Source organism: Schistocerca americana, chromosome 7 (genome assembly GCF_021461395.2).
Source record: "Schistocerca americana isolate TAMUIC-IGC-003095 chromosome 7, iqSchAmer2.1, whole genome shotgun sequence".
Lineage (NCBI taxonomy): Eukaryota > Metazoa > Arthropoda > Insecta > Orthoptera > Acrididae > Schistocerca > Schistocerca americana.
In genome coordinates, this window is record NC_060125.1 from 301055861 (window position 1) to 301076278 (window position 20418).

General features: G+C 45.7%; 1 protein-coding gene across 1 annotated transcript in view; it reads right to left on the reverse strand.

Annotated features, from left to right (window-relative positions):
* Window positions 1–19207, reverse strand: part of LOC124622892 (teneurin-m) — a 119166-nt gene extending 99959 nt beyond the window's left edge. The window contains exon 1 of the mRNA XM_047148682.1: window positions 19036–19207. Coding sequence (XP_047004638.1) covers window positions 19036–19207 — 172 coding nt within the window. The remainder of the gene's footprint in view (window positions 1–19035) is intronic.
* Window positions 19208–20418: the final 1211 nt, after the last annotated feature.

Genomic DNA, 20418 nt, shown 5'->3' on the forward strand with positions numbered 1-20418 from the left:
ATGATGAAATAAAAGAAATTATTCAGATTGTGAAGGGAGACGAAAATTTAATAGTCATGGGTGACTGGAATTCGTCAGTAGGAAAAGGGAGAGAAGGAAACGTAGTAGGTGAATAAGGATTGGGGTTAAGAAATGAAAGAGGAAGCCGCCTGGTAGAATTTTGCACAGAGCACAACTTAATCATAGCTAACACTTGGTTTAAGAATCGTGAAAGAAGGTTGTATACATGGAAGAACCCTGGAGATACTAGAGGGTATCAGATAGATTATATAATGGTAAGACAGAGATTTAGGAACCAGGTTTTAAATTGTAAGACATTTCCAGGAGCAGGCGTGGACTCTGACCACAACCTATTGGTTATGAACTGTAGATTAAAACTGTAGAAACTGCAAAAAGGTGGGAATTTAAGGAGATGGGACCTGGATAAACTGAAAGAACCAGAGGTTGTACAGAGTGTCAGGGAGAGCATAAGGGAACAACTGACAGGAATGGGGGAAAGAAATACAGTAGAAGAAGAATGGGTAACTTTGAGGGATGAAATAGTGAAGGCAGCAGAGGATCAAATAGATAAAATAACGAGGGCTAGTAGAAACCCTTGGGTAACAGAAGAAATATTGAATTTAATTGATGAAAGGAGAAAATATAAAAATGCAGTAAATCAAGCAGGTATAAAGGAATACAAACGTCTCAAAAATGAGATCGACAGGAAGTGCAAAATGGCTAATCACGGATGGCTAGAGGACAAATGTAAGGATGTAGAGGCTTATCTCACTAAGGGTAAGACAGATACAGCCTACAGGAAAATCAAAGAGACCTTTGGAGAAAAGAGAACCACTTGTATGAATATCAAGAGCTCAGATGGAAACCCAGTTCTAAGCAAAGAAGGGATAGCAGAAAGGTGGAAGGAGTATATAGAGGGTCTATACAAGGGCGATGTACTTGAGGACAATATTATGGAAATGGAAGAGGATGTAGATGAAGATGAAATGGGAGATACGATACTGCGTGAAGGGTTTGACAGAGCACTGAAAGACCTAAGTCGAAACAAGGCCACAGGAGTAGACAACATTCCATTAGAACTACTGACAGCCTTGGGAGAGCCAGTCCTGACAAAACTCTACCATCTGGTGAGCAAGATGTATGAGACAGGCGAAATACCCTCAGACTTCAAGAAGAATATAATAATTCCAATCCCAAAGAAAGCAGGTGTTGACAGATGTGAAAATTACTAAACTATCAGTTTAATAAGTCATAGCTGCAAAATACTAACGCGAATTCTTTACAAACGAATGGAAAAACTGATAGAAGCCGACCTCGGGGAAGATCAGTTTGGATTCCGTAGAAATGTTGGAACACGTGAGGCAATACTGACCCCACGACTTATCTTAGAAGAAAGATTAAGGAAAGGCAAACCTACGTTTCTAGCATTTGTAGACTTAGAGAAAGCTTTTGACAATGTTGATTGGAATACTCTCTTTCAAATTCTGAAGGTGGCAGGGGTAAAATACAGGGAGCGAAAGGCTATTTACAATTTGTACAGAAACCAGATGGCAGTTATAAGAGTCGAAGGGTATGAAAGGGAAACAGTAGTTGGAAATGGAGTGAGACAGGGTTGTAGCCTATCCCCGATGTTATTCAATCTGTATATTGAGCAAGCAGTAAAGGAAACAAAAGAAAAGTTCGGAGTAGGAATTAAAATGCATGGAGAAGAAATAAAAACTTTGAGGTTCGCCGATGACATTGTAATTCTGGCAGAGACAGCAAAGGACTTGGAAGAGCAGTTGAACGGAATGGACAGTGTCTTGAAGGGAGGGTATAAGATGAACATCAACAAAAGCAAAACTAGGATAATGGAATGTAGTCTAATTAAGTCGGGTGATGGTGAGGGAATTAGATTAGGAAATGAGACACTTAAAGTAGTAAAGGAGTTTTGCTATTTGGGGAGTAAAATAACTGATGATGGTCGAAGTAGAGAGGATATAAAATGTAGACTGGCAATGGCAAGGAAAGCGTTTCTGAAGAAGAAAAATTTGTTAACATCGAGTGTAGATTTAAGTGTCAGGAAGTCGTTTCTGAAAGTATTTGTATGGAGTGTAGCCATGTGTGGAAGTGAAACTTGGACGATAAATAGTTTAGACAAGAAGAGAATAGAAGCTTTCGAAATGTGTTGGTACAGAAGAATGCTGAAGATTAGATGGGTAGATCACATAACTAATGAGGAGGTATTGAATAGAATTGGGGAGAAGTGGAGCTTGTGGTACAACTTGACTAGAAGACGGAATCGGTTGGTAGGACATGTTCTGAGACATCGAGGGATCACCAATTTAGTATTGGTGGGCAGCGTGGAGGGTAAAAATCGTAGAGGGAGACCAAGAGACGAATACACTAAGCAGATTCAGAAGGATGTAGGCTGCAGTAGGTACTGGGAGATGAAGAAGCTTGCACAGGATAGAGTAGCATGGAGAGCTGCATCAAACCAGTCCCAGGACTGAAGAACACAACAACAACAACAACAACAACAACAGTTCACTCTTGTTAACTGAGTTTTCATACTGTCATTTCGTCATTTGCAGATAGTGAGGGAGCTATGGATGTTAGAAAATGGAGTGTCAAGTGGAGAAATCGGATCATTTGCGACACGTTCTTCTGTTTGAATTCAGTAGAGCGATGACAGTAGCGGAAGCGGCCAGAAACATTTGCGGCAAGACTTATTTCAAGCTATGAGCAATGTCAATTTTTTTAGCTGGAGAAATGGAGAACTTTTCTGATGGTACAGGGAAAGTTATTACATAGTCGAGTGCTAGCAAATACAAAAATCTTGATACTTCCAGGTCGATTCCAACTGTGTGCCAGACCGGGACTCGAACCTTTGTAACCTAAAGAGCTTAACTAGACAAAAAAGTCTGATCATTAAAAATACCTGGACCGCAGAGGTCACATATTTACGAGTGGCCATTCCGAATGACATGAATGTTAAATATTTTGATGTGGCTGGAAAATTATGTCCATCGGGAGTAGTGAGAGTTAGTATCCATTGATGTGGGTTAACTCCTTCGTTGGTTCCTGAGTATAGTTTGTGTACTTGCGATAACTACCAACTGAAATGGTTACTGAGTGAGAGAAGATGCCATCCTCCGTATACATATCGCTCGTGGACCGTGATGGAGGACCTACAGAAATGGACAAGCATCATATATGAATAAGATAGTAAAGCAAAGAATTGAAACTGGCGCTAGATTCTTTGGACTACATAGCTTTTGGAATAAAAACATACCTGTACCTCATGCAGCAGATGCACAAATAACTTTTGCCAGACGCAGAGCCACCGAGACGTAATACCTATTATCTTGAAATCTGTCATAATACGACTCAGATCAGATAGTACGCTTTACGGCATTTGTAGGTATATCACTGGTAAAAAGAATCGATACGGAAATGCATATCTACCGATACAAAACACCAAATAGAAGAAATAGGTTAATATTTTGAGACCACGACAGGAAAGAATTATTGAATAAATTTATGGCTGTTGTTATCGCGGTATTAGTGCCCGTTCTGTAGGAAATGCTACTCCAGAAATACTTTGTAAAAGTTCGTGACCTGCATGTAACGCCGGTAGTTACAGAACCTAAGCACGCAAGTATTTATAACTAGCAGGTCCGACGCTGTTTATTATTTGTCGTCACGATGGGAGGAATAACAATGAAAACGTTCCGTTGGGATTGCTACATCCAGAGCAGGTAGGTCCAAATATCGTATAAATTGTGCTCTGTGATGTGCCCAAATTTCTGTAATTAATGTGGGGTTGGTATTCCGTGTAGCGATTCGACAGTGTGTTGGAGACTGCCGAGCGTAGATGCTACCTCACTGCTGACACATGTTATTAAGTCCAACCGATATCTAATGACCTCTTCGTCGATGGATTGTCAACGAAGAGAAATCTTAACACTAAAAGTAACTTGGGCGGACCCCGATGGAATGTAATAGGACCGTTGTCTTTCATAGCATAGATACATGATCTAATTGTAACGCCGTTAAGTTTCATGAGTCTTTTCGCGGATGATGCTGTTATACACAGAGACTTTTCAACACTAGAAAATTGTACCGGGTTGAAGGAAGACCTGCAGATGATCGGCGCTTGGTTCAGGGATTCTCAGTTGAATCTCAGGATGAACAAATGTAATATACTGCACATACACAGAGAGAAAAGACCCACATTATATGATTACACGATTGCAGAACACTCGCTGGGAGCAGTAACATCTATAAAACGTCTGGAACTATGAGTAGGGAGCAATTTAAAGTGAAACGACCACATAAAGTAAATGCAGATAAGGCATATCGTAGAATGAGATTCATTGTAAGAATTCCGAGGAAGTGATGTCCACCCAGAAAGAAGGTAGATTTAAAAGAAACCCTCGTTCGGTATATTTGAATACTTCAATATTGTTCCTCAGTCTGAGATCCATACCAGACATGATTGTTAGAGAAAATGGAGAAGATCCAAAGAAGGGCATTGCCTTCCGTTACAGGTTCATTTAGCAAGCGCGAAAGCGACACGAAAATATCCATCCCAACTCCAATCTCAGACACTGCAAGAGAGGCATTCTGCATCACGGTGTGGTTTATTGTTATCCTGCGCATATATCGAGAAAAGTCCATGAGGGCAAAACTGGAGAGATTCGAGCTCAACCATTGTTCTTCCCGCAAACCAATTGTGACTGGATCGGGAAAGTAACAGCTGTACACAAAGTACCCTCCGCCATACACTGTAAGGAGTCTTGCGGAGTATCGATGTGTAGATAGATGTACCAGGGAAGATACGTCCTAATATTCCTTCTTTCCGACTTTAAATCGAGGAACGAATGGCCTTGCCGCAGAGGGAACACCGATTCCTGTCAGATCATCGAAGTTAAGGGCTGTCGGGCTGGGCTGTCTGTTGGATGAGCGACGATATTGAATAGTTGTTACACGTGGATATTCGTACACATAGTGCCCCAATTATTTGTACTTTTCAAAAGTGCTGTTTGAATAAAGTCAGTTTGTTGGTCAAGATTGTTAGTAATCATTTTTTGGTATATATTAGCGCAAAATCACGAAAGGTACCACCACGTCGAAATAAAATCAGCGAAGGCGGAAACTGCACCATGTTCCACATTTTCATACCTTACAAGGTAGGAAAGACATCTTTGCATGTGTCTCTGGGCATCGAAAAACATTAGCAGCAATAACGAACACAACAAACAATTGTCTGTGCATAACAAGAACCAACAAACAAGTCCTTCTCTTATTGAGGAAAAAAAAAATTGGACCATACTCGCAGGCGAAAGTAACTGGACAGTTGATATATTTTTTCAGAATTGTACATGAGTGTCATGCGGAGGGTGAGTCCCACCGCCACACCCTCACCCGCCTCTGTTAGGCCAAATTTTACTGCCTGACTCATGTAGCAACATCACCGTCAGAGGGTGGCACGGGACCACAAGCCCCACCGCCACACCTCCAAAAGTGATGCGTCACTGCTCTGTGGAAATTTACCGCCTCACCAACACAGCTAGACCGCAATAGACCGGTGAGTCCCACCGCCACACCCTCACCCGCCTCTGTTAGGCCAAATTTTACTGCCTGACTCATGTAGCAACATCACCGTCAGAGGGTGGCACGGGACCACAAGCCCCACCGCCACACCTCCAAAAGTGATGCGTCACTGCTCTGTGGAAATTTACCGCCTCACCAACACAGCTAGACCGCAATAGACCGGTGATGCTGTACTGTAACATATCACCGCCACACCTTCACCCGCCTCTGTTAGGCCAAATTTTACTGCCTGACTCATGTAGCACTATCACCGTCAGAGGGTGGCACGGGACCACAAGTCCAACCGCCACACCTCCAAAGTGAATTGCAGTGACGCAGTCACTGCCCTGTGGAAATTTACCGCCTCACCAACACAGCTAGACCGGTGATGCTGCACTGTGACATATCACCCCGGACTACAAGTCACAGAAGTGTCACACCTCCAAAATGAATTGCCCTGTGGAAATTCACTGCCTCACCAACAGTTAGACCGCAATAGACCGGTGATGCTGTATTGTAACATATCATCCCGGACTACAAGTCCATTTAAAACTAAAAAAACCAAAGTGTTGAGTGGTTAACACTTTGGTTTGGCATTGTTGATTCCGTCAATGTAATCTAACTATCACAAACTTGACAATAGGATGTCCAGTCATAAGCAGAAGCGTCAGAAGCGTTGATTGGTAAACATTTTGGTTTGGCATTGTCGATTCCGTTAATTTAAACTAACCATTACAAACTTGACAATAGGAAGTCCTGTCACGACTAAAAACTGTGGACGATGCTCCACTGTCGTTAGCCGAAGATTGCAGGTAGAATGTTTTGGAACTAGTAGTAAGCTTATTAACGTCTTCCATATTACAATATTAGATTTAGCCAAATTAATTTGGCAATTACAATATTAATAATGGGAAGTCCACTCATCACTATTTAAACGTGTGGACGATGCCCTCCTGTAGTTAACTGTAGGTTGCAGGTAGAACACTTTGGTACTAGTTATAAGCTTATTAACGTCATCCCATATTACAATATGAGCTAGCAGAAACTATAACAGCTTCTAAAATTTTACGGGTGTCGATAATGTGAATGCAATTTTCCCACCTAGGTACAGTTACGTAGTCGGAGAAGTAAAATAAACTATCATTGAGTAAAAGATCGATACAGTTATAAGTTATGATGCTAATATTTTGTGTCATCGAGAAAGGCGTGGGTCATGGAATTAGATATTCCTTGCAAAACTTCTGCAGGTAACACTGTATATTACGTACAGGGTGGCATCGCGAATGTTTGGCTATTCCGAGGCGGAGCGTCCGCCTCAGCTACTTCGGAAAGGGCACTTGAGCGCGGAGTGGGTGGGAGAGGTTAATATTAGCCGGCTGCTAAGCTGCGGAAGAGCCGTGTCCCGAAATTAATTCGCTATTCTTCCGTCCAATATTGCTTCCCGGTCGTAAGTCCACTCGAGAAACAGTTGCCTGCCGGAGATTAGCAAGCCCGAGGGCGCCCTCGCCACCCAGCCGCGCACAAATTAGCTGACGCCTGTCAGCAGTCAGCAAGTTAACCCTGCCAATGAGAAGGCACTTTCCTGCGCCTCAGGAACATGGACGAGAACTGTGTTCTCCGTGCCAAACAGTTCACATTTGTACGAACTACCAGGTTCTATAGGCCTACTGAGTTGTAGACGAGATGTCGAAGACTACCGCTGCAGTTTATGTATTGTCATTTAACATCTCAGGAAAAAAAAAAAACAGCTGCATATTCCTCATATGCAATTGATGTTCATACGACATATTGAGTCTCGATTTTATCTAACAAGGATCACATTGAGCGCGAGGTCGGAAAAGACCGATGATGTTCCAGCATTCGAGTCACACATCAACCGCAATGTTGGCTGCTAACGGCAATAGGGGGCGAGACTGGAGGTACACAATGGTGAGCACACCATGAGGCTCCGAAGCGATGTTGAACTGCTTAGTTGACGGTTAACTCACAGCAGCCGGCCGGGGTGACCGAGCGGTTCTAGGCGCTACGGCCCCTAGAACTTAGAACTACTTAAACCTAACTAACCTAAGGACATCACACATATCCATGGCCGAGGCAGGATTCGAACCTGCTACCGCAGCGGTCGCGCAGTTCCAGACGGTAGCGCCTAGAACCGCTCGGCCACCTCGGCCGGCTGAACGGTCGCGGGTTCGAGTCCTGCCTCGGGCGTGGATGTGTGTACTGCCCTTAGGTTAGTTAGGTTTAAGTAGTTTTAAGTTCTAGGGGACTGATGACCTCAGATGTTAAGTCCCATAGTGCTCAGAGACATTTGAACCATAGCAACACCATCTCCAAATTTCACTGTTGGCACTACACACGCTGGCAGGTGACGTTCACCGGGCAATCGCCATACCCACACCCTGCCATTGTATAGCCACATTGTGTACCGTGATTCGTCACTCCACACAACGTTTCTCCACTGTTCAATCGTCTAATGTTTATGCTTCTTACACCAAGCGAGGCGTCATTTGGCATTTACGGTCGTGATGTATGGCTTATGAGCAGCCGCTCGACCATGGAATCCAAGTTTTCTCACCTCCCGCCTAACTGTCATAGTACTTGCAGTGGATCGTGATGCAGTTTGGAATTCCTGTGCGATGGTGTGGGTAGATGTCTGCCTATTACACATTACGACCCTCTTCAACTGTCGGCGGTCTCTGTCAGTCAACAGACGAGGTCGGCCTGTACGCTTTTGTGCTGTACGTGTCCCTTCGCGTTTCCACTTCACTATCACATCGGAAACAGTGGACCTAGGGATGTTTAGGAGTGTGAAAGTCTAGCGTACAGACTATGACACAGGTGACACCCAATCACCTGACCACGTTCGAAGTCCGTGAGTTCTGCGGAGCGCCCCATTCTCCGCTCTCACGATGGCTAAGGACTACTGAGGTCGCTGATATGGAGCACCTGGCAGTAGGTGGCAGCACAATGCACCTAATATGAAAAACTTATGTTTTTAGGGGTGTCCGGGTACTGTTGGTCACATGATGTATGTGGTATAGTCAACCCCACATCTCCGTTTAATCTGCAACAGTTCTGGTGCTTTCACTTCTCCCTACCTTTTTTTTTTTTTTTTTTTTTTTTCAGTGTAAATAGAGAAGAAGGGCAACACATTTCATTACAGGTTCATTTAACAAGCGCGAAAGTGACACAAAGATGCTCATTCAATTCCTCCACTGACAGGCGCTAAAGGAGAGGCGTTCTGCACGCAGTGTGTTTTATTGCTAAAATCCTGAGAGCGTTCATTTCTAGAAGAGTCAGTCAATATATTGCTTCCTTCTGCGTATCAAACAGACGACGCTCGTAAAATTGGGGAGATTGAATCTCATAGGAGGCTTATCAGTAATCGTTCTCCTGCCGGATCGTTCTTGACCGGCAAATGAAAGGGGAGAAGTGACTGTGGATGCGCAAAGCACCCACCGTCACACACCAGCAGGTGCCTTGCGGAGTATGTATACAAATGTCGTAGCGTCACATTCAATGGCTGAGAGACGCGTATTTCACTGTCGCAGAAAAGGCAGTGAGTGATTCGGCTGCAAGAAACCAGACGAGGAATGAGGGTTCGCTAATCTTCCGGCAAACGAACCGCCGCTGAGGCGTGCAGCTTTTAATGGTCTCCCCGGCAGACCACGGACTGTCCGTTTGCTGTGCTAGCGCTGCCCGTCTTCAAAGGAGAATATTACGGGGATTAGGTCCCGTCCCCTTGGCAGGCAGGTGCGGTGCGGTGCAGAAACGTTTTGAAGGGAAAAAAGGACGTAGAACGGAAGCAAATGCCATGTCTCTGGAACCTGTAAAACCGGAACCATTGTAGTGGCGTGAAGTGACGTGTTCATTGTAAATTATGGTTGACATAGCAAAACTAGTACACCCATACCCATACTCTGCAAACCAGCGTACGGCGTGTGGCGAAACGAACTTAGGAAGAAGGGTATATGGTAGTTGAACTTTCATAATCCATGCTACTGTACAAAGACAAGTCGTTGTTTAAAGCAATAACCAAAAATATCGAAACGTTCTTGACCGATTTGCTTAAAATTTTTACACGTTACTCTAATGAACGGTCGAAAGGGCATAGGCTACATATTTCTTAAATACGAGGGTAATCCCAAAAGTAAGGTCTCCTACTTTTTTAGAAGTACAGAACTCTGTTTGTGTGGGAACTGTTATGAAGAGTGCTTCACGTGCTGTGTGTAAATATGCGCACGCCGCGCTGAGGCGCTCAGTCTTGGCTTGGCAGCCGTTGAGAATGGAGCTCCCGTTGGATGTTACCGCCAAGTTTTTGAACGCAAAGGTCACTGCGCCGATTTAAATCCATCGCCAATTGATGGAACTGTATAGTGAATCGTGCTTGGATGTCAAAAATGTTCGTAAGTGGTGTAGAGAGTTTGCAACTGGTCGGACCGAAATTCACGACGAAAAAAGCAGCGGGAGACCGTCATTTTCTGAGGAGCCAGTGTTGAAGGTTGAGCAAAGCAAGCGTGAAGATCGGCGGATCACACTGGATGATTTCTGTATGCAGGTTCCTGAGGTTTCCCGAAGCACCGCTCGCAGGATTTTAACGGAAACATTGAACTACCGGAAGGTGTGCGCAAGATGGGTGCCACGCATGCTGACTGAGGACCACATGCGGCGAGTTGATGCTTCCCGCGCATTTCTTCACCGCCTTGCAGACGAACAGGACAATTATCTGGACTCAATTGTCACGGGTGACGAAACCCGGGCATACCACTTTACACCTGAGGCCAAGCAACAATCACACCAGCGGCGGCATCCTTCTTCGCCAAAGCCGCGGAAATTCACTCTGCAGCGGAGCGTGCGCTGATATGAAACTTCCTGGCAGATTAAAACTGTGTACCGGACCGAGACTCGTACTCGGGACCTTTGCCTTTTGCGGGTAAGTGCTCTACCAACTGAGCTACCCAAGCACGACTCACGCCCCGTCCTCACAGCTTTACTTCTGCCAGTACCTCGTCTCCTACCTTCCAAACTTCTGTTAAGTTTGGTTGCCTCTACCAACACCCCAGTTGATAGAGCACTTGCCCGCGAAAGGCTGTCAGGACGGGGCGTGAGTCGTGCTTGGGTAGCTCAGTTGGTAGAGCACTTGCCCGCAAAAGGCAAAGGTCCCGAGTACGAGTCTCGGTCAGGTACACAGTTTTAATCTGCCAGGAAGTTTCAGCGCACACTCTGCTGCAGAGTGAAAATCTCATTCTGGCTTTCCTCTTCCGGTTTTTCCACAGTCCATGTTTCACTATCATATAATGACGTGCTCCAAACGTACATTTTAAGAAATTTCTGCCTCAAATTAAGACCTATATTTAATACTAGTCGACTTATATTGGCCAGGAATCTCCTTTTTGCCTGCACAACTAGCACAAGAGCTGACAAGTGCTAGAATAATCACACAGTCAGCTTAACAGGTCATGCATCCAAGTTGCTGACAATATACAGCAGAAGACTGCAGAAAGATCAAGATCCGTTCGTAAGATTTCTCGACCTGGAAAAAGCGTTCGACAATGTCAAATGGTGCAAGATGTTCGAAATTCTGAGAAAAATAGATGTGCTATAGGGAAGGACGGGTAATAAACAATAAGAAGGAAGAATAAGAATGAAAGACCAAGAACGAAGTGCACGAATTAAAAAGGGTGTAAGATAGGGATGTAGTCCTTCGGTCTTACTGTTCATTCTATACATCGAAGAGGCAATGACGGAAATAAAAGAAATGTTGAAGACTGGGATTAAAATTCAAGGTGAAACGATATCAATAATAAGATTCGTTGATGACATTGCTATTCTCAGTGAAAGTGAAGAAGAATTACAGTATTTGCTGAATGGAATGTACAGTCTAAAATGAGTACAGAATATGGACTGAGAGTAAATCGAAGAAAGACGAAAGTAATAAGAAGTAGGAGAAATGAGAAAAGCAACAAACTTAAGTCAGGATAGGTGATCACGAAGTAAATGAAGTTACGAAATTCTGCTACCTAGGCAGCAAAATAACGCTTGACTAAGGGAGCAAAGAGAACATAAAAAGCAGGCTAGCAATGAAATATTAGATACCACATTAACCCCACTTTGTATACTGAACCTCACTGAAGAGTTTTAGCTTGAAATGAATTTTGTCCTTCTGTAAAGAAGTTAGTGCCAGGATCAGAATCGCAATCAAACGTACTTAGTGCGTCTCATCAAAATCGGTAAGAAAAATATTTCAAGCTCTAGCACATAAGCCGATTATAATTTTTCCGCTGCGTCATCGCCATCCACTTGAAACGCGCCACTGACTGCGGGAATTTTAGGGTCTATAGTAAATTATGGCATACGTTTATTTTTGTTACCAGATTATGAAATATGAACAGCAAAGCTGCATTTAATTATTTTGAGTCACAATACCTTTCTGTGAAACTATTTTCAGAGCCGAAAATACCGCCCCAACAATCCGTGGCATTTTGCTCATATGAAACTAGCGAACTGATTGCTGCGCTGCGCGAGGAATTCGAACTGCAGCAGCGATCGAAAAGCGTACCATGTCGAACACACGTTATATCAGCTTTCATGGCAATTAGATTCGAGCCGAAAGTGATCCAGATTTGAGACCGAAAAAGAATCAAGGATTTTGAAGTTACTCTTCTTGTTCTCCTTATGACTTTGGAATTTCTGTTCTGCGAGAGAGTGCTCTCTCTATAAACGCTGGGTGATGGGTTTGGTTCTGTCACAACAACGTTTCTGTTAAAAGTTCCGCGGAGGTTTTCGTTTGCCACCTACAGCAGCTAAACCTCACGCGAGATTTTGTTACAATTATAAGACGTTAGACAGTGAATGAACTCTCAAAATTGTTTCTTTCACTGTTGTTTAACTTTTAAAAAGAGTCGTTGATGGCTAGAGGCACACACCTAGTGTGCGGTCGTCGTGTGATGCATTCCTGTCTTTGGCGACAGCCTTTACGTTTCATTGCCCGTTTGTATTTTTCGTATAAATCTTTTCTTGCTATAAATTAGGATTCTTCTCAGTTTCTTCATATTACTGGAACTCAGATACATGCTCTTTCTAACAGTTACCTACAGAGAAACACATATATCGATATGTGGTGCCTATTCTGCCGGACACGTGCGGCTGAGCAGATACCAATGGTGATACAGCATCTACAGCCGCGTACAGACATTGAAATAAATCAAAACGAGGAAGGCTGAAAATTTATACCAGACCGGGACTGGAACCTGATGCTCTGCTTCTCTAGAACGGTTACGTTAACCATCTCGGCCATCCGAACACGCTTCCAGTCCAATCCAACTTCTCAACCTGCCATACGTAAGCAGCGCCCCGATCCGTTGGCCACACTGCTTGTAGCATTCGCTAAGTCCCGCAGGGTTTCGGAAGGTGGGATGCATCCACACTGAAAATACCTTGAGCCGTTCTCTCTCATGTTTATATTGATACGTGGTGTCTTCTGTAGGACATGTCCGACAGAGCCGACACCACATATCAACTTACACTCGTGTTGAGAAAAAAAAAACACCGGATATAGGGCATTCATATTCACAGGAAATGTGCATTAGTATGTTCTGCAGAAAGAATTATCATTTCAGTCACCTCGGTTCAGCATGTAAGCTGTTGCCTAGTAGGTACAAGGTCCGCCAGGGGCCCTGATAACTTGTTTATGCGTGATGGTATCGACGCGTACAAGGCGCGAATGGCGTCCTATGGTGCAGCCATCTATGCTGCACTCACCTGGTTCTAAAGTTCATCTGTGGTAGTTGGCACTGGGTCACAGTGCTGCACCCGTCGTTTCACCATATACCATACATTTTCGATTGGCAACAAGTCTGGTGATCCGGCGGGCCAGGGCAAAAGGCTGACGTCCTGTGACACCAAGGAGGCACGCGTTCGTGCAGCAACATACGGCCGTACATTGTCTTGCTGAAAAATCGCGTGTGGGGTGTTGTGCAGAAAGGGTATGGCTACGTGTCGCAGAATGTCATTCACGTAGGTCGCACAGCTCACAGTGCCCTGGACACACACCAGCTGTGATTTGTGGTTGAACCCAACAGCACCACGCATCATAAGGCCTGGAGCTGGTGCTGTATGTGCAAATGCAGTCACTGTGATGCTGCTCCCTCTGTCATTTTCAAACAACCAGAGACTGGATTCGTCCAAAAACACTATCTGATGCCATTCCTTTCCCCAGGGACGTCGTTCCATATACCACTACCGTCTAGCATCTTTCTGCACATTCATCAAAGGTAGGCGGAGAAGTGGACGACGCGCTCGTAACCCATGCCGTAATAAACAACGACGAACTGTCACCGCTGACAGAGTACGATGTGTTACACTGTTCCACTGTTGCGCCAGAGCTGAGGAGGGCGCAAATCTGTCCTGCAGTGCGATTCAGATGAGGTATCGATCTTCTCGGGGTGTGGTCTGGGTGGTGCGACCTGACCCATCTCGTCGTGTTGTATGGCCTTCCGTGAGCCATTCTGCACACACCCGTTGCACTGCCGAAACACTTCGTCCCACACGAGCAGCTATTTCCCAGATGGATGTATCACATTCTCTCATACCAATAGTGCGTCCTCTTTCAAACTCACTGAGTTGACGGTACGGTTCGCGCATACATCTGCGAGGCATCGTGTACGTCTGCTCAAGTCACACTGCTTCATTACGTTCGGTTTATAGCGACAACGAGCGCCGCAGGAACATTTTGGCGTTAGCTGGTGTCGCAACGCGATATCAATGTTGACCTTGAACCCGCTGGCCAACGTGGTTCAAAAGCTAATCATTTCTGGACAACATAGTAATGTACATGTCCTGCGAATATGAACGTCCTATCTCTAGTCGTTCAATGTTTATATATTTTTTAACATAAGTGTTCATATGAGCGAGGACAGCTCTAGTCGCTTTTGGTGCCGACGTACCACATATTCCGAACCCCTGAGAGACTTAGAGAATGCTAGGAGCAGTAAAGCCAATGGTTGGGGCACTACTTTTGTGTAACAGATTTATATTTTGGTTGGACGGAAAGTGTGTCCGGGTGGCCGAGGTGATTAAGGCAACCTTCGAGGGAAGCGGTGTATCCAGGTTCGAATCCCAAACCGCCACAAATTTTCAGCCTTCAATGTATGTAGGAAGCTGAAAACCTGATTTCTCGTAATATAAATGTGCTTGCAGCACAACTCTCTCATTGCCAAAGAGTGGTTCCGTTGTGGGCGCGGAAGGATGAGGCCAGTTCTTGCTAAACTAAGATGGTTATACTTACACTTATAGGTAAGTCATAGCAATATTTTCATTAATGTACATCACATTCATAGCACAAATATAATGATATGAATATTATAGCCTGCCCACGCGAGGTATTGCTTTTGTTTTCTTATGAATAGGTAACTACGTACCGAAGAATTACATTTAGTTTTCGCAGCTGAAGGGCACAAGAAATTAAAATTTCAGTTGATGAGTTAGATCGAAGCGTCATATTGGACCCATGAAGACGCTTTAAGAAGTAGAAGTGAATTTCTAGACACTATCGACACATGAGTTCTGTGTAATGCCACTATGCTGCTTTAATCATTACAAAAAGCTTGCGTCATATTCAGAGACAATTTTATTTAGTTTTTATTACAATTAACACTTGGAACTGCGTCCGTTTAACGAGTACAGTGTCTTAAGCTTTAATCACTGACCGGTGTGGCCGAGCGGTTCTAGGCGCGTCAGTCTGGAACCGCGCGACCGCTACGGTCGCAGGTTCGAATCCTGCCTCGGGCATGGATGTGTGTGATGTCCTTAGGTTAGTTAGGTTTAAGTAGTTCTAAGTTCTAGGGGACCGATGACCTCAGATGTTAAGTCCCGTAGTGCTCAGAGCCATTTGAACCATTTTTTTGTAATCACTGACATTTCTAGATGTTTATCAATTTCGAATTACCTTTTATAGTTCTTATACAGTACATCATGTTAACGAAGTATGTTTGCGTGAGGATACAACTCTGTAATGTTTCGGAAGGAGGAAAACGAACGGAACACTACAAGCATGTGAGCGAATTTGCGGAAATCCAGCAATCGCCCGTAAAACACAAGTTGATTTATTTGGTTAATGCTTTTCTAGAGCTGCTTCATCACGCCACTGATTAATGTTGTACCAGTCCTGATTGGACGCGCCGACACGAAATGTCAAATAACCGCAGTGGCGCGTGTGTAAATACCTGTAGCGCGGCTCAACGGCTGACCAGCAAGCACGTGGTCGAGTGAGCTTTTGGGAACTCACTTATTATTACGTTTCGTTACCATAGATAGAGATTGTGAACATCACGTGAGCTGCTTACCCTGGCATCATCGTGTCGCAGTGCAGCCAGCAGACAGAAAGCACCTCGAAATTATTAGTGCGGTTCAGGTTGGAATGTGTCGAAATAATATTTTACATCACAAACAAATAATTGGTTTCAGTGTGATTAGAATAGCAATGCAGCAGGGCGACGACCATCTACGACGAGTCCAGTTCCTTAATCTGGTTCTCAGTAATAATGGCTGCCCTCCAACTCTACAAGCTGTGTTCGTTGCGAAGTTACGACTGGACTTCAAAAAGTAAGTTATACATTATTATGTCAAGTCAAGTAAGTTATATTGCATGCTGTATTACACTTTAAGTTTTCTTAGGTACGTGATACAAAGCAGCCACCAAGCCACAGTAAATGACGCTCGGAACTCTATTCCAATCGTTCAACTTCTCGAAGACAGAAATATGCTCTTTGATCACGGAGCCATTAGAGAACCGCTGTTGTGTGATCGCGTCCTCATTGCTGGTCAATCTCTGCTCCCCCTTCCCTCCACGTTCACAAGAGGGAGAAGAGGACAATGAAACAAGCGAACAATCCTAATTGACATCGGGCAGGAAACCAATTTTCCCCGACACGACTTATTAAAAATGGTTCAAATTCCTCTAAGCACTATGGGACTCAATATCTGAGGTCATCAGTCCCCTAGACTTAGAACTACTTAAACCTAACCAACGTAAGGATATTACACACAACCATGCCGGAGGCAGAATTCGAACCTGCGACCGTAGCAGCAGCGCGGTCCCGGACTGAAGCGCATAGAACCGCTCGGTCACAGCGGCCGACCGACTTATTAACATTGAATATATGAACGTCTCATAACAGAGTCCCGAAGGATCCAAACTGCAGATATACGCTTGAAGACACACCAGTTACTACAAGAGTTCCACATGGCAAACGTTCGTGTGAAGGGAGACTTCAGCATGTATCTTCATCGATGTGCAGGCGTATCCCAAATGCTCTGACAACCATCCAAAATGCGATCTTGCAGTCTATCGACACTATCAAGGGGGCTCGAATAGACGAAAGCTTTTTAATATCCCCACAGAAAAATAATCCAACTAGTTCAACTCGGAAGACCTGGGAGGCTGTTATATTGTCGAGCCACAACCAATACACTTGTTGTCGAAGATTCACGCTGCGATTCGTGAAGAGCCACAGGAAAGTATTCCAGTGCATCATCATGCTTGTACCAACGCCTCCTTTTACTAGAAGGAACATCATCCAAAACGTAGCCACAGGACATAACAATATTACAAGATTGGCACGACTGCAATGGTGCATAGGTCATATCGGGGAAACTATTGGCTTCTGGGCCGAGGTCTGTTAGGGTTATTTCTTTGTTTCATTATCCTCTTCGCATCCTTTCGTTTGTACCTATAATAATCAAACACACTACATACTGTGAAAATTAATAATCCCATGACACTCCACTGGTGTACGGTGGGCGTTCAGTAAATAATGTGACATATTGTTTTTCTGAAAACAGGTTGGTTTTATTCAGGATTCCAATGCACCATATTACCCACCACTCATTTGGCTACAAAACTCTGTATTTCAACATAATCTCCATTCAACGCAACGGGTTGTCGCCACCTTACTGGGAGGGCATGTATGCCCCCTGGTACCACTCTACTGGTCGACGTTGGAGCCAATGTCTTGCTGCATGAATAACTCCCCATCATCCATGTACTGCATCCTCGCCCGCCCGGCTAGCCGCGCGATTTAACGCGCTGCTTCCCGAGCAGGAAGGCGTGCCGGTCCCCGGCACGAGTCCGCCGGGCGGATTAGTGTCGAGGTCCGGTGTGCCGGCCAGCCTGTCGATGATTTTTAAGGCGCTTTTCCATCTGGCTCGGTGAATGCCGGCTGGTTCTCCTTATTCTGCCTCAGTTACACTGTGTCGGCGATTGCTGTGCAAACACTGTCTCCAAGTACGTGTACACCATAATTACTCTACCACAAATTGAGGTTACACTCCTCTGGTATGAGACATTTCCTGGGGGGTTCAATGGGAGCCGAACCGCACAAAACCTTGGGTTCAGTGTGGGGCGGCGGTGGGGTGAGTGGACTGCTACAGTCCGTTGTGGGGATGTGAACCACTGAGGGCTACAGCGGGGACAGAGCCTCTCCGTCGTTTCTAGGTCCCCAGTTCTACACAAAACACACTGCATCCTTTATTGAGCTAACTCATTGCACTATATGGTCTCCTGTTAGGCGACAAAGAATCCAGCGGGCACACACCTCTGAGTGTCCCAACTGATGGACGAGTGTGTCAGCACTGCCAACAGAGACGTCGAGTTGTGTAGCGAGGTGTCTGATTGTAATCCGACTATCACCTCGAATGAGAGTGTCCACACGTTCCAACAATGCAGGAGTCACAGCTGTGTGCAGCCGGCCAACACACGGGTGATCGGACAGGTTTGCGCAACCTTGTTGCGATGATGACACACGCCTCATTCACCGACTCACCGCGCTTTTGTTCACTGGAAGGTCTCTGTGGACATTCTGCAAGCGCCTATAAATACCTGCTATGATCTGGTTCTCCACTAAATTAAACTATGACAGCTCTCTTCTTAGAACGCCCTTCGTTACAGACGCTATTTGGAAGGCTACGTATAGCGGCGCCACCTATCGGAACTGCATGAAACTATAGGGGATGTTGCTAGAAACTTTTCAATCCAGTCGCACAGCTGGTCTGATATTCCGTACTCTGGTGTCTTGTTCATTAGGCAGCAGTGCGGAGCTGTATCGAACACTTCCGGAGATCAAGGAACGCGGTATCAACTGGAGCGGCGGTATCTGCTGCTTTGTGAGACTCGCGGACGAGGAGAGAATGCCGAGTTTCTGACGATCGTTGCGTAGCCCACTTCCAGTATCATTCGAGTTATCGATGCCCCTGGCAGGAGTGTCACGAACTGTTTAGTGCTGATAATTTTTTGTCCAGCAGTGTACGGCAGAGCAGCAGTAGCGCCACACAGGACGATGACCTGCGCGAAGGCAGGCCACACGCAGTCGTAGCGGCTGGCGCCGGCGCTTGCTCGGCTATCTGTCGGACGCAGGCGGCCGGCGCGCGGTCCGCCCGCGGTCTGAATGGCCTTCGGATTACCGTCTCGCGTCCGCCCTCGCCTCTGCCGCGCCGGGCTCCTAAGCCGCCCATTCAATCCCGGCCCGCTCTGCATACAGACGGTCGCCAAATTATCCGGCCTTTCTGCCGCCGCACCTAGCCGCCGATCCGCCTTTGAAAAACTGCCAAGGACTCCATAATACAACTTGCGCATTATGCGAATTGATTCCCTTTTTTGCGGGCGGCGGTCGCCCCCTCCGTGGCTTCATCTCGCAGCCACTGGCCACGTCCATTCCAGCTATCACCCCTCGTCGGACCTCCTCGGCGCCCTACGGATCGGCCGCTCTTCGACGCTGCCAGGCGGAAAATGTCGGGGCGCCGGGCCCCGGACGACGCCGGCGGCCATTTTCGCAGTAATCTGTTCCCTCCAGGGTCGGCGCGATTCCCCAAGGTCGGCTCCACCTTTTTTTTCCCTTCCCTCCCTCCAGCTCGAGAATGGGACGGCGCCATCTGTCTACTACAGGTAGGGACGAGAAAGTTTTGTGATCGTCCACCAGAGACGATGCACTCATATTCGAATCGAGAATTGCAGATCAAATATAAATTGCATCAACCAGGTAACGATACTGTATAACCTGTGAACCGTTGTCAGTGGTAGCACCACAAAGTGATTGTGTACGACCTGAGTAGGGTCGTATTTACGGTAGGACTCTCTATTATACACTGATGAGACAAAGAAACTGGTACACCTGCCTAATATCGCGTAGGGCTGCCGCGAGCACGCAGAAGTGCAGTAATACGACGAAGCATGGACTAGACTAATGTCTGAAGTAGCGCTGGAGAGGACTGACACCATGAATCCTGCAGCGGTATCCATAAATCCGTGCCGCGCGGGATTAGCCGAGCGGTCTCAGGCGCTGCAGTCATGGACTGTGCGGCTGGTCCCGGCGGAGGTTCGAGTCCTCCCTCGGGCATGGGTGTGTGTTTTTGTCCTTAGGATAATTTAGGTTAAGTAGTGTGTAAGCTTAGGGACTGATGACCTTAGCAGTTAAGTCCCATAAGATTTCACACACATCTGAACATCATCATAAATCCGTAAGAGGACGAGGGGGTGGAGCGCGTCACAGGGCATTCCAAATATGCTCAATAATGTTCATGTCTGGGGAGTTTGGTGACCAGTGGAAGTGTTTAAACTCGCAAGAGTGTTCCTAGAGCCACTCTGTAGCCATTCTGGACGTGTGGCGTGTCGCACTGTCCTGTTGGAATTGCCCAAGTCTGTCGGAATGCACAATGGATATGAACGGATGCAGGTGCTCAGACAGGATGCTTACCTACGTGTTACGTGCCAGAGTCGTGCCTAGACTTATTAGGGGTCCATATTACTTCAACTGCACACACCCCACACCATTACACAGCCTCCACCAG